Source organism: Haplochromis burtoni, unplaced genomic scaffold (assembly GCF_018398535.1).
Source record: "Haplochromis burtoni strain Fernald_Lab_line unplaced genomic scaffold, NCSU_Asbu1 Contig_287, whole genome shotgun sequence".
Taxonomy (NCBI): Eukaryota; Metazoa; Chordata; class Actinopteri; order Cichliformes; family Cichlidae; genus Haplochromis; species Haplochromis burtoni.
The window spans coordinates 8,454-21,399 of NW_024582648.1; the positions used below are offsets into that span (position 1 = coordinate 8,454).

A 12,946-nucleotide genomic window follows, 5' to 3' on the forward strand; every position below is an offset into this window, starting at 1 on the left:
TAAATCAAAATTTCGAGTTAATAAGTTGAAATTTCAAGAAAGATAGGATACCTTTTTTTTAGTGGCGGAAATGGGCTTCCATAGCTCCCGCTTCCTCCGTAGAAGTAAATACAGTATTTGTCTGTGATGTGAGCCTTCAAGTGACCCTTTGCTTTCAGCCGTGAGTTGTATCAAAGTATTGTTTAAAGTGTTGTCACAGGGATCCAGTTTTTCTAAGTTTTATCTTAAGCATATCTCAGCTGCTTTTAAGATGGGAATTGGTGTGTCTCATCACTGGAAAGGTTATCCTGTTAACCTAGCCCTGAAGATGCACATTTCCCCATCAATCTCATCATCTCCTCAGCTTCTTTACTCCTCTAGTCTTTGTGTCTTGCATACAAAAATATTGATTAACAGCTCCATTTTTTACTTGAAATTTCGCAAAATTAATACATCTAATATTTGACAGCCTCCAGTTCACTGACTGCATATTGGCCTTTTCCTCGGTGAATGAGAGGTTAACTACCCTATAGCATGGTGTTGGTTTTCTAATAGGAGAATTTAACGCATAGCTGGGAGGAATGCCCTGCCACAATTTACCTAACAAAAAATGTAAAAGCTGGTTTCCAAAGCAGATTTGTCCAAATTTCAGGCCAGTGACAAGTTAGTGAGAAATAAGAGCTTTAGTAAAAGCTTCAGCAAAGATCTCTTTCTCATCCTGAAGAACACTAGCATACTGTTGGTGTTTTTACCCTTTTTGCTTCACATTGTATCAAGTTACTTGCTAAATTAGAAAATTACACTTTTATTAAAGCATTCTTTGTTTAAGGTACAGAATTACAAAGCAGGCAAATTAGCATGATGTCACAATCACAGAATTTCTGTGGGTGATCTGCTGTTGGTAGTAAACGGTAAGAGACACGTATGTCTGATCAGATTTAGAAGGCTAGAGAGGAAGAGTGGTTTGTCTCACTGGGCTACAGTACAAATATGGTTCATTGTAGAAGGTTCAATGTGACTGATGCAGTTACTGTGTACTCACTTGTGAGTGAGTTAGTGTTAGAATTTCTGCATTTGATTTTGTTACTTTCTTAATTTTTCTTATTTTGTCTTTTGTTAAATTTTAGATTTGATACATTGTCAACCATAGTTTAAAAAAAAACTTGTTCATATTTTTAAAAAGCAGAGTACCAAAAAGATGAATTTTCTTGCCATGAACAAATCATCTTCGTTTTTTTTTTGTTTGTTTGTTTGTTTTCAACTTTATTATGAAACAAAATCAACTTTAAACAATCGGCCATTATAAGACAAATAAGTCAAAGTCAACAGAAACAGCAACAATTCACAAAGTCTTCACATTTAGCAAGAATATGAATTTATACAAAACACTGTACAAAAAATTGAATATGTTTATTCCACACATCGTAGAAAAATGCATAATTATTCTTTTTGGTGCAGCTTCTGGATACACAGAGTTGTGGATCCAGACTCTCTCACCACTTCCTTAATGATTCTTAAATGTAGTTCATTGGTTAAAAAGAGATCAAACACAGCTGACTGATTGCAATGGTTCCTTCAGATCTTCTAGGCTCCAGACATGAAATGATATCTGAATGTGAATTTTTTTTTACAGAAAATCTGGTATATGACATCTTCAAATAACATGCTAACATTCTATTTTTGAAGTATTGTTTTAATTTCTGAGACATACTTAAATACTGAGTATGTAAAAGGAAATGTTATGTAGCTGACTCGACCTTGAAGATGCACATTTTCTGATCATCTTTACTTCTCTGGCCTGCTCCTGTTTCTGAATGTAGAATCATTAATTGATAGTGACAATTTGAAGAAATTTTTAAACTAAAATTCTACTAATAATTTAACTGTAATTGAACACTGGCTCCAATTTTTATTAAAAACTGACAGCTGCATTTATTGATTTGATGAAAACTACAAAGACAATGGACACTATAAAATGTAAATAAAATGTGGAATAACTTGCAAACCCATATTTTATTCACAATGGAAAATATGTCAAATAGGTAGCTTTTAATTTGATTGTAGTATCATGTCTCAAAAAACTGTGTGTGTGTATGTGTGTGTACTATATGGGCCATGTTTACTACTGTGTAGTCTCTTGTCTAACAGCAGACTCATTTTCCTTTAAGCTTTGGAAACTAAGGAGACAGGTTTCAAGGCTTTTTCTTGACACTGATTGTGATGCTGTATACTAAAACCTGCTGCTTTGCCACTGCTCATCAAAATCATGCACAGAAAAAAATGGCAAACAAACTGTAAAATAATTTAAACTATACATGTGAACAAACCCTCCCTATTAATGCCAGAATATGATCAGAGTTACTGGAAAAGGAAAACATTGACTATTTACCTCAATTAAAAATAATCTTAGACTGGATTGGAACTTTTGTACAAAATCAAATGGCTGGTAATGAACAGATGCAAGGCCATTGATGCTTAAACCCTTTTCCAAAAAAGAAGATTTATGTTGTATCACAAGAGGAAAGTATAGAGTTCTTAAAGTTGAGTTATTTACATTTTCAGCCTTAACGTTTTTTAATCATTGTGCTTTAAATCAGGAAAGATGACTTCATTTTTCCTGACTTAAAATTCTTGCTTATGCTAAAGCAAACAATAGCCCTGAGAGTGATCCCACAGCTGAGGATTATTTTGGGATTGGTTTTCCACTACCTGTAGAGTGAAATTACTCCGGAGAGAATAATCTGTTGGACTTTGCACCAGGAGTGTATGTCATACGTAATGACAGGAGGTCCAAGCTGCTCCACATAAAGAGGCTAAGAGCCAGCCTGACATTTTAGATACACCACCATTGTTGTATAGGCTGTCCTCACCAAGCTAAAATTGCCAACAGTGTTCGCAGTGCAACATTACTGGTACTAAATAATGGTTTTCAAGTCATCTTTTGCTGAACCTTTTGTTCAACAAAATATTGTGTTTTATGTACCTATTAGGTCTGTTGAGATATGATAAAGGCAACTGGATTTGTAACCCAGCCAATGGGCACTGATGCATTCTTGATATATTTATCCCAGAAAAATGAAGACCTTTTACTACTTTTCCAAACCTACTTTGAGTCCTGAGACTTGGGTGTTTGATGGGGGTTTTTTTGGTCATAAGCTTTCCACTTTCCTTTCTAATAATCACAGTAATTAGGAATACTTTATTGAAAATAAATAATGTTCCTACGCACAGGTTTCACAGCAGTGATGTGAAAATGTGAAGGTGTGTAATCGGGAGGAGAGAAAGTGCCACATCCATAAACAGAGAGACAAAAAAACAGGATGGGAGCAAAGGGTGGAGAAGAATCATAAAACACTAAACAAATATATCTGTATATAGAGAGAGGAACTTGCAGTACATAGCAATCAGAACTCCATGTTGCTGACAGAGACATCCTTCTTGTGCAGACTGAAGTTCAATCGCCATGGCCAAGGTAATTAAAACAGACTTTAAAATATTACATTTTAGAGTTTTACATGGCAGTTTTAGTGTGTGATAATGTCTGAAAATTGTTGGTCTTATACCTTATACCTGATTAGAAGTGCTCAGTGTAAGCATCATTATTATCTGTGTCCTTCAATAAACAGTGATGATGTTTTTATTTTATTTTATTTTTTAAAATCCATAGTCAATCTTAAATAAGATCCCTAAAAAGTTATTACTAGTCATTACTAAAAACAGGTCCTATGTCAGCACATATGCATACACTGAATTTTGTTCTGTGTTGAAGAAAGATTCAAATTTTTATTGATTTTTAATGCACAACAGTCCAAAGGTCTCTTGGCTTCCATCAGGTTAGTGTCAGTTTCTTTTTGTGTTTAGAGGAAGGCCAATAACACTGAGGTTTAGATACTCAAATGTATCCCTGGAATTGAATTTGCTTTCCAAGCACATGTTTAAATACCTTCCAGTAAAAATGAGCCTGCACTGCACTTCCTCCATTTTCGAACCAAAATGTTTTTTGAAATATTCGTAACTTCATCCTAAAATTTTAACTACTTTGTACCTGAACTGTACCTGAACTACCTGAACAAACATCATCAAGATGTTTGTCTACATGCTTGCAAAAAGTGAGGGGTATAACAAGTCTTCTTTTTTTCACTGAATATCCTTTTTTTATATTGGGCTATATTTGGTTAGGGCAAACTAATCTAGTGATTACTATTCTGTCCTTGCAATGAGATCTCATTTTCAAAGCTCATTGTTTCTGCTTCAAAGCAGAAGTGAGCTCATAATTAATAAATCAGTTAAAATGTCCTTACCTCACCTACAAAAGAAGTGCACACTCAAACTTATCACTGGATTCATGAAGCATGTGCAGTGACCAGTTTTGCTCACAATAACTGCATAAGAGGAGACAAATACTCCAGTCTCAAGAAACAGAGGAGCATCATGTCATGATGCCATCACCTCAGTGCTACTGTTTTTTTAATTTTTTTTTTATTTCAATAAAGGTAATACATACTATTGGTGATATTGTAAAAGTGAGTGAGATTTTTTGTTTTTTATTTCTTGATTGGCTGCATCAGTCTTGTGTTGTGGCTGTCTGTGGAGTTCTGAAAGTGAAATTCCTAGAAATATATGTGTAATGATGTCACAGCAAAAATGACAGAGCAGGTGGGGTCGTATCTACCAACTGTCTTCACCAGACATTAGTGTAAACTAGCTACTGATCAAGAGGCACAGTATCGGTTTGGAACTGAAAGGCATTGACAGTGAAGGTATTTTAGTGGTTGACTTTATCAGAGATGTATTTGTAGGAGCTTCCATTAAAGCACACAAAACAATTTCAGGTTTACATGGTAGAATAGTTTGGAATAATGCAGCTCTTGCCTCTGGATAGGTCTACCTGATACTCCCATATTAGTTTTCTTCCTATATCATCATAATAATAACATTGGTCCAGGATCGTGATTTTCACAGGATAACCGATGCCCTCTAGAGGACTACATATATCCCACAACATGCTAGAATGGCAATTTATAACATCTAGCCCACAAAATACAGTTTTTGTTTTAGTTGTGAATGTGATGCTATTCCTTCAATAGTTTGTTTGAAGTCCTAAGTAGGTGAAATAAAATACGTACTTCCCCTAATTCTCCTAAGCATTGTACTAATACCATTTCATACCATAAAATAGTCACACAGTGGGCCCATCTATTCAGAGCCATTTATTGCAAAGTTGATTTAACAGTATTGCCAGAATGTTCAAGGTTCCTTTATTACATGTTGCCACCATTTGGAGGTACGAGGACTGCGAACAGGAAATAGTAACTTCCAAACCTCTTTATAGTAGGGAGGAATTGGGCTCTTACTAAGCAGTAAGAAACAGAGGGCAGTTTGTCAATCTTTTGTTTAAATAGCCTTTTAGTCATTGTGAATAAACTTCTGTATTTGTGATTTTTGTGTCGAAGCCTCGTTGTCACATTTTGGTTATGAGTATCGAGTATAAACTAATTAATTACTTGTATGGTTTGTTCTTAGGGGAGGGGCTTAAGCTTTATGAGGCTGAGTTCCTGAGGGTGGAGTTCAAGGTGGCTCTGTAAGAATAAAGGCTGGTCGGCCTTTGAAATTATCTGTAGTTGATTTATAAGTCTCCTTCATTTTTTTAACAGTTTGTTTGTACAAATTTATTTTTGGTTGTTCATACCACCAACCTGTGCCACCTGACTATCAGTATTTCTTCTTTTTTTTGTAAACAAATTGCACCTCGGGTGAAGAGAATCCCTGGTTCCACCGCATCTGTGACCCCCTTAAATGTGCCCTCTGGATTTGTGCTCCACTTGAGTCTCAGTCCTAAAGAGCTCACACAGTCACAGAAATTTTTAATATTTTACTTTTATATCAAAACCACATTTATTCTTCTTCAGCGTCCCCAAATTTATCTGCTCATGATGCTTTCAGAAAAAAAAACATGCATAAAACCTGCACTTTCATATTACCCACAGTATTATTATTATTTAAGACATTGTTGCCTCACTGGGAGGGTGCGCTTGTTTTTAAGGCACTAATTTGTGCTACTTGATAGTAATAATTATTGAGATAAACTGAGCAGCTACATCTTGGTATAGAAATCAGTGCACTGTCAGTAGAACAGTAAAGAACTTTCCACTCCCATGTTTACATATTTTCAAATGTGTCATCAGGCTAAATGCCCCCCAAAATACTGGCACTGTTCCTCTTTAGTAAAATCCAACAGAAGTGACTGCCCCTTGTGCAAAGCACTAGTAAATGTAGACCTAAATATCACATCACAGCTTTGACCAATTTTTTTTGTCTCTATGGGCTTTCTTGCATCACATATGCTTAAAGTGTTTGTTTGGTAGCATCTTGCAGTAAAATGGCTGATCATAAGATGTTAAATGTGTTATGTTAAACACAGAAAAAAGGTAAGTTGTAGATTATGGTTTTTAGGAAATATTTTTTGTTGTTCATGTTTAATTCCTTAACATTAGTTGTTTAATTCTATGAATCTTTTCCCTCTTGCATTGGAAAATAAATGGGTGTGTGGGTGCAGTCCTGAGCAGCACACAGCATTACATGCTTTACTGTTACCTTTTGGTTTTTCAACAGCTGTTATTAATCCATCCACATGTACCTTTTTAATGGTTATGGTATATTGAGCCTGTTGGCAGTCTATGACAAATAAGAAGTGAAATATAGTAACAAATCAAATTAAGGGAGAATAAATAAAATAAAAATAAAAAAGACTCAGCGCTACTACTCATCTTTAGATAGACACAGTTTATCAAAAAAATTTCTTTCTTTTTTTCACTCAGGTGTTTAATGATCCCATCCATGGCCACATCGAGTTACCTCCACTTCTTGTCAAGATCATAGACACACCCCAGTTTCAGAGACTACGAAAAATCAAGCAACTTGGGGGCGGTTATTATGTTTTTCCAGGAGCGTCACACAACCGCTTTGAGCACTCAGTTGGGTATGTCAACATGTTTGGAGTTACACATTTTTTGATAAATTGTTTGTTTTTTCAGTTTGTTTCATGGTGAACTGTGTGTTTTGTGATACAGAGTGGGGCATTTGGCAGGAGAGCTTGTAAAAGCTTTGAGGGCAAAACAGTTAGAGGAGCCGTCACTGAACTCAGAATCCCTCATCAATGACCGAGATGTCCTTTGTGTGCAGATTGCAGGCCTTTGCCATGACCTGGGTAAATCATACACAGTTTTTCAGTATTACATGCATTATATTGAAGATGTAAGGTGGCTCCATCATGTAGTCCATACACCCCTCCTTCAAACAAGTTGTTCTGTTTGAAAGTTGGAGGAGACTGTTTTTTCCTGGAAATTTACAAAAGTATTAATAACCAAATATAATCAAATAGATTTTTATTTGATTTTTGTCAGTGCCTGACAGGAATTTATCACAAGTCACCCAATCTGAAGTTCACACACATTCACCTTTTTTTTCCCCTTCAATTCAAGGTCACGGGCCCTTTTCTCATGTCTTTGATGGAATGTTCAACCCTCAAGCAGACCCAAATGGTGAAAAATGGGAGGTAAGAAAGAAAAATATTAGTTTCAGTTTGTGTGAAATGGGTCGTAGCAGTCATTCCAAAAACTGAAACATATATAAAAATACAGAAAAAAATAGAAATGGACCAGCAATTATTTTTGCTGGTTTTCTGGTCTCACTGACCACTTGAAGCACTACAAAACTTTATTTCCACACACTTTGAGCACTTTCTCTACTTTGAGAAGTACCTGGAGGAAATCCAAAGTCCATACAGAATAAATACAGGTTCACTGAGTTAGCTCCACTGTGACTGAAGACTGAAAACTTAAAACAAACTGTCTCTGTCCAAAGTTAGGAAAATTTGAGCCTCTGTAAAAGAAACTGAAGAATACTAATTTAGATGGATGTAAAAGCAAAAAACAAAAACAAAATCATATTGGTGCAGGCAGGGGGTGAAAAGAAGAACAGTAAATCTCTCCTTTTGTTACTGCTGTCAATATTTTGCATCTATTATGATGGGGCTTTTATTTGTTTAAATAAAATTTAATTAATAAATTTGCCAAGTAACATTAGCTACAGCAGTTCCACTAAATGATAAATTAACAATGAACATGCATTTCACAGGTTAGGTCAGACCTGTTGGCTTTGTAAAAGGAATTGTGACTGTTACATTTGAAATTTGAAATGCATATAAATGTTGTTTGAGTACTTATTACCTGAGAAGTTAACCTGTGTTTTTGTTTGTTTGTTTTGGGGGGGTGGAGGGGGGGTCCACTTTGAATCTGTGATCATTAAAATGCTTGCCTTTGTGTTCTTGCAGCATGAGGATGCCTCTATATTAATGTTTGATCACCTAGTGGATGACAATAAACTGACGCCAGTGATGAATGAGTACGGACTGATAACAGAAGGTGACAATGAGAATGACCTGGTGTTTATCAAGGAGATGATTAAAGGATCTGTGAAGAACAATTCACCTCTGAATGAGGTATTCATCGTTTTTTTTGTGTGAATGTTTTGAAATCAGTCAGGATTATTCCTGGAAAAAACTATGCCTAATGTTATTATTCTGGCTTCATCTCCACAGCAGTTGTATAAAGGTCGAAACAATGAAAAATCCTTTCTCTATGAAATTGTGGCAAACAAACAAAATGGAATAGATGTGGACAAGTTTGACTACTTCGCAAGGTGAAGCTTGCTATCCAGTAAAACTGTCCTCTTTTAACTTGTATTGCTAAATTTCTCTGTATCAGTTCCTGTTGAACATCAACAATATTCAATAATGTTTGTTTTACTACACGATATGAAGAATCTCAGGAATACTTTGAACCTCTTTGTGGGGGGAATGGTTGTTTTTTGAAATCCACATCTTCTCACTCCTATTTCAGGGATTGCCACCACCTGGGCATCCAGAACAACTTTGACCATCGACGCTTTATCGTATTTGCCAGAGTGTGTAATGTGGACGGGCAGTTACACATTTGTTCAAGAGACAAGGTGCTGACCTGTTTTTTTTTTTTATTAATTTTGAAAAGAGCGAGCTATTTATCTCATTATCTGTGACTAAACTATAGGCATGCTTTCAACAGGAAATGGCAAATCTGTATGACATGTTCCACACAAGAAACTCTCTCCACAGAAGAGCCTACCAGCACAGAGTAAAAATGGCAGTAGAGATTATGTGAGTACCTGTAGTTCAGGTATCAGTACTACACAACATTTAATTTGTCTACTGTCTCACCTAAAACTGACATGTTGGCCATTTTTATTCAGGATTAAAGACGCTCTCTTAAAAGCAGATCAGGATAAACACTTTATTAAATGGGCAGAAGGGAAGGCATGCTGTCTCTCCAAAGCTAAAAAGCACAAGGAGGCATACACCAAGCTGACAGGTAGAGGATTTGAAGTGTGGTGTTTAAAATTAACTACTCATTTAACTTTTAAAACATCTGAACTTGTCTATACATGCATTTTATTTGTTCTGCTTGCTCTGTAGATGAAGTGATTGAACAAATACTCCACTATGGTGCTTGTTCTTCCACCCCTTCCTCTCTGGAGGAGGCAGCACAGATTATACAGAGGATAATGCGTCGAGATTTGTACCAGCTTGTGGGTGAAATAAAGGTCTGCAGTTAGATTTTCATGAGTTTGTATTACAAGTTCACTATTGACAGCTGAAGATGTTTTCTTATCTACAATTTCTAAACCTGACATTATGAATATGCAGTCATGGCCAAAAAGTTTTGACAATGGAACAAGTTTTTTCATGTGCATGGCTGCAAAAAACGCTTAGCAACAATAAATCTTTGTCGCTAATGTTGCTTGACGAAAGGAATTTCAATACATAGTCTTTAATAGTTATTCCGTAAACCTCTCTTATTAGCCCAGTTTAATCTCCATGTTTATTCCCTGTTGTTGTTAATAAAATCAACCTAATATAAAGCCTGGTGTCAGCACGTGATATGTGACTGGCTTTTCTGACATTGCCTTTTCACACATGACCTAACAGGAGCTAGACAGGTATACACTACTACTACTTTCTGAGTATTTTTTCTATGTGTGAACTAAAACACCAAGCTGTAGATTTAAATATTTTAAAGTCTTGGAAGACCTAAGAAAGTCTTGAATTTAGGAATCTAAGAAAAGTCCAGTTTCAAACAGAAAAAAAATTGAAAATTGAGAAACACATGGAAGGAGTGTAAGGTAAAGGTTCTCTTACTGTTACCAATAATGAACAAATCTCTGTCTTCTCACTCCAATTTTTCTGACTTTCTCAGCTCAAGAAAAAAGACCAAGAGAAAGCAGAGGTAAGAATGAGGATTCATTATAAAACAAGATTAACAAATCAATAATAAGATAAAGGCTCAGGTTCTCTCTTCCTTACTTCAGGACGTGACTAAACGTTTAAAAGCAGAACTGGCTAAAGTCATTCCTAAGGATGGAAAACAGGATGAAAACGACAACTTTGAAGTTAAAGTGAGTTTTTAATTTAATTGCCTTCAATAAGTCTTTTCTTAATATCTTGGATTTTGTTAATAATCATTTGATTCAAAAGACATTGCGAACCTCCAATGAGCCATTATTTACATGTGAATATAAACACCAGCTTCTCTGTCACACTTCTCTTTTAGGTTGCCAAATTTGACTATGGAAAGAACAATGAAGACCCGATCAGTAACTATACATATTTCTACAGCAAGTTTAACCCTACCATTGGATTCAAGATCAAGCCAGAAGAGGTCAGAATCACAGTGCATATATAGGGCAACTTTCTGCTGCACATTTTGTCATTTTTATGTCACTGTCCTTGTTGTCAGGTATCCAATCTTCGCCCAGAATGCTTTTCTGAGAAGCATATTAGGGTTTACTGGAAGAGACGTAATGATAAGCGTCTGGAAGATGCAAAGAAGTGCTTCGAGGCTGTGAAAAAGGTATTACTATTCTATATAATGACAGTGGTGTTACTACATAAGCAGCAATGTGGTGGGAAGATAAGCATACAAGCTGCAGTTAAAAACTGTATCTTGTCAGAGTCCTGATTACGAATTACAGATTTATAACTTTGCCTCTTTGGTTGTACTAATGAACTTTATATAAATACAGGAGGTGGAGGAGAATTAGAGTGATGTCAAAAAAGCAACACCAGAAGACGCCCAGTGAATCTGAAGATGTTAAACATTCAGACACTAAGTTTTAGCGATACTGCAGAGATTCTGAAACAGGAATTTAAATCATAAAAGTCAGATTGTCTATTTTACAATATCTTCTTTTTGTTTTTTATCTTTTATTTTAACTAAGTGGTTTAGTTTGGAAATTAAATATAACCAATATATTTACATACTGAATGATTTGTAAATCTTCCACATCTCCGGTTGATATGGTTTTGTGGTTAGCAAGGCTTTTTTACTTTCTGCAATATGTATCAATGTGAAGTAAGAACCTAAAATCTAAAACAAGTCATGTATTGAATAAACTATATATCACACAATTTTCACTATTATATTATATCTTAAAGCTCAGCTCTGATCAATATATGGTTAAGACAAGCATTGGGTACTCTTGTGAGTTTTGACTGTGTGAAAATTTATTCTTTATTATGTAATGGGTCTCTAAATGAAAACCTACCAAAGGTTAATTGAAACTTTTAGCTGTTTTACTGTTTAGATGTGTTTGTTGATTTCGGGTCTATTCAAAATAAAGCTCCTTTTCTCTTTCTGTTGTATCATTTTGAAGTTACACCAAAAGAAGAAATTTTGATATAATGCTATATTTATAAAAGTATATATTAACTTCCCATACATACAACGATGGAAAAAAGGTAAACATTTTAGTTTACCTTACTTTCCTAATTTAAAGGTCATTTATTTCCCATTTTATGGGGCATTTTCTCCTATCAATAACAGATGATAAACTGGTATTAAAAAGATCATCCAAGGCTGAGCCAAAGGAAGGAGGTTGCAGGAATTAGGCTGGGGAAGAAGCACTGATGCTATCAGGCTAGAAATGCACCTATTCTTAACAGCTACATATTCAGCTAAGTGTTTTAACATCAGTCTACAATGTGGCAGGGTGTTGGAGTGGGCATCAGGTATTTATGACAACAGCTGATTAACAACAGCTGGTGACTTGAAGGTCCACACCTTACTACTGCAAACAAGCATCTACAGGCAGAACATACAGGAAGTAAAGGGTGAGGGACAGAGTGCACAGCCAGATACTAGAAAACTGAGGTAGAGCTTTAGGACATGTCCAAGCATGTGCTTATATGTAGTGATTTTTGAGAAAATAACACTAAATCAAATTACTGATGGTGAATAGGAACAAATTCAAGGTATAATGGATGACTAAAAATCCAGCAGCAGGTTTACAGTTTACATTTATCAGAGTGAATTGTAAGCACCAAAACTGATGGTAGAATTGATTCAAATGGGGTTATCATTAGTACATTAGTATCATTAGATATAGTTATAAGAAATTAGAGAAAAAAATTATAACTATGCAAATATTTATTTTACTTGTTTTATAAACCATTCAATTAATTAATCAAAGTAAATAGAATAAAATTGCTACACTTGTATTTTAAATATTTAAAGAACAGAGCAGACTACTATACAGTGTTGTTTAATCAGTGTGTTTTACAGGACAGCGTCCATGATAATGACCGTCTCTCCTTGACAGCTCCGACGGTTTTAATCGATATGAAGTTACTGTACATAACACCGCCTTTTTTATGCGTTTACGTCACCGAGTCACTTTACGTGAGGCTTCATTCGCTTCATCGCAATTTGCTCCGCCCCCTACTTGTCATCCAAGTACTTGCGACGTGCATCAAGCTGTCCGCAAATAGCGAGTTATAGACCGGAAGCAGAATGTGTTGCCTATTTTTTAAATATGTATCAAGAAGATCTTTTTCATTTATTTAATTATTAACCAATACTTTAGCAGCACTCTTTAT

At 35.4% G+C, this 12,946-nt stretch overlaps 1 protein-coding gene across 2 annotated transcripts; it reads left to right on the plus strand.

Moving 5' to 3' along the window:
* The first annotated feature begins 3,236 nt into the window (after positions 1–3,236).
* Positions 3,237–12,175, plus strand: LOC102307062 (deoxynucleoside triphosphate triphosphohydrolase SAMHD1). Of its 2 annotated transcripts, none has more exons than XM_042227879.1 (15): positions 3,237–3,451; positions 6,798–6,958; positions 7,050–7,186; positions 7,461–7,534; positions 8,312–8,479; positions 8,582–8,679; positions 8,880–8,988; positions 9,081–9,172; positions 9,265–9,383; positions 9,488–9,615; positions 10,269–10,298; positions 10,381–10,467; positions 10,623–10,730; positions 10,809–10,922; positions 11,095–12,175. In XM_042227879.1, the coding sequence occupies exons 1-15, from the start codon at positions 3,443–3,445 to the stop codon at positions 11,110–11,112; spliced, it is 1,452 nt and encodes a 483-aa protein (XP_042083813.1). In that variant the 5' UTR covers positions 3,237–3,442; the 3' UTR covers positions 11,113–12,175. The 2 variants fall into 2 exon arrangements, with proteins under 2 accessions (XP_042083813.1, XP_042083812.1); XM_042227878.1 differs by having other exon boundaries at positions 3,239–3,451; positions 8,579–8,679; positions 11,095–11,733.
* The last annotated feature ends 771 nt before the right edge of the window (positions 12,176–12,946 follow it).

Bases quoted from the DNA above. Each gene is read 5' to 3' on its own strand.
- LOC102307062 (XM_042227878.1), top strand. The intron at 8,680-8,879 runs GTGAAGCTTGCT...CTCCTATTTCAG, and splicing joins AAGTTTGACTACTTCGCAAG to GGATTGCCACCACCTGGGCA. The intron at 9,384-9,487 runs GTAGAGGATTTG...CTTGCTCTGTAG, and splicing joins GGCATACACCAAGCTGACAG to ATGAAGTGATTGAACAAATA.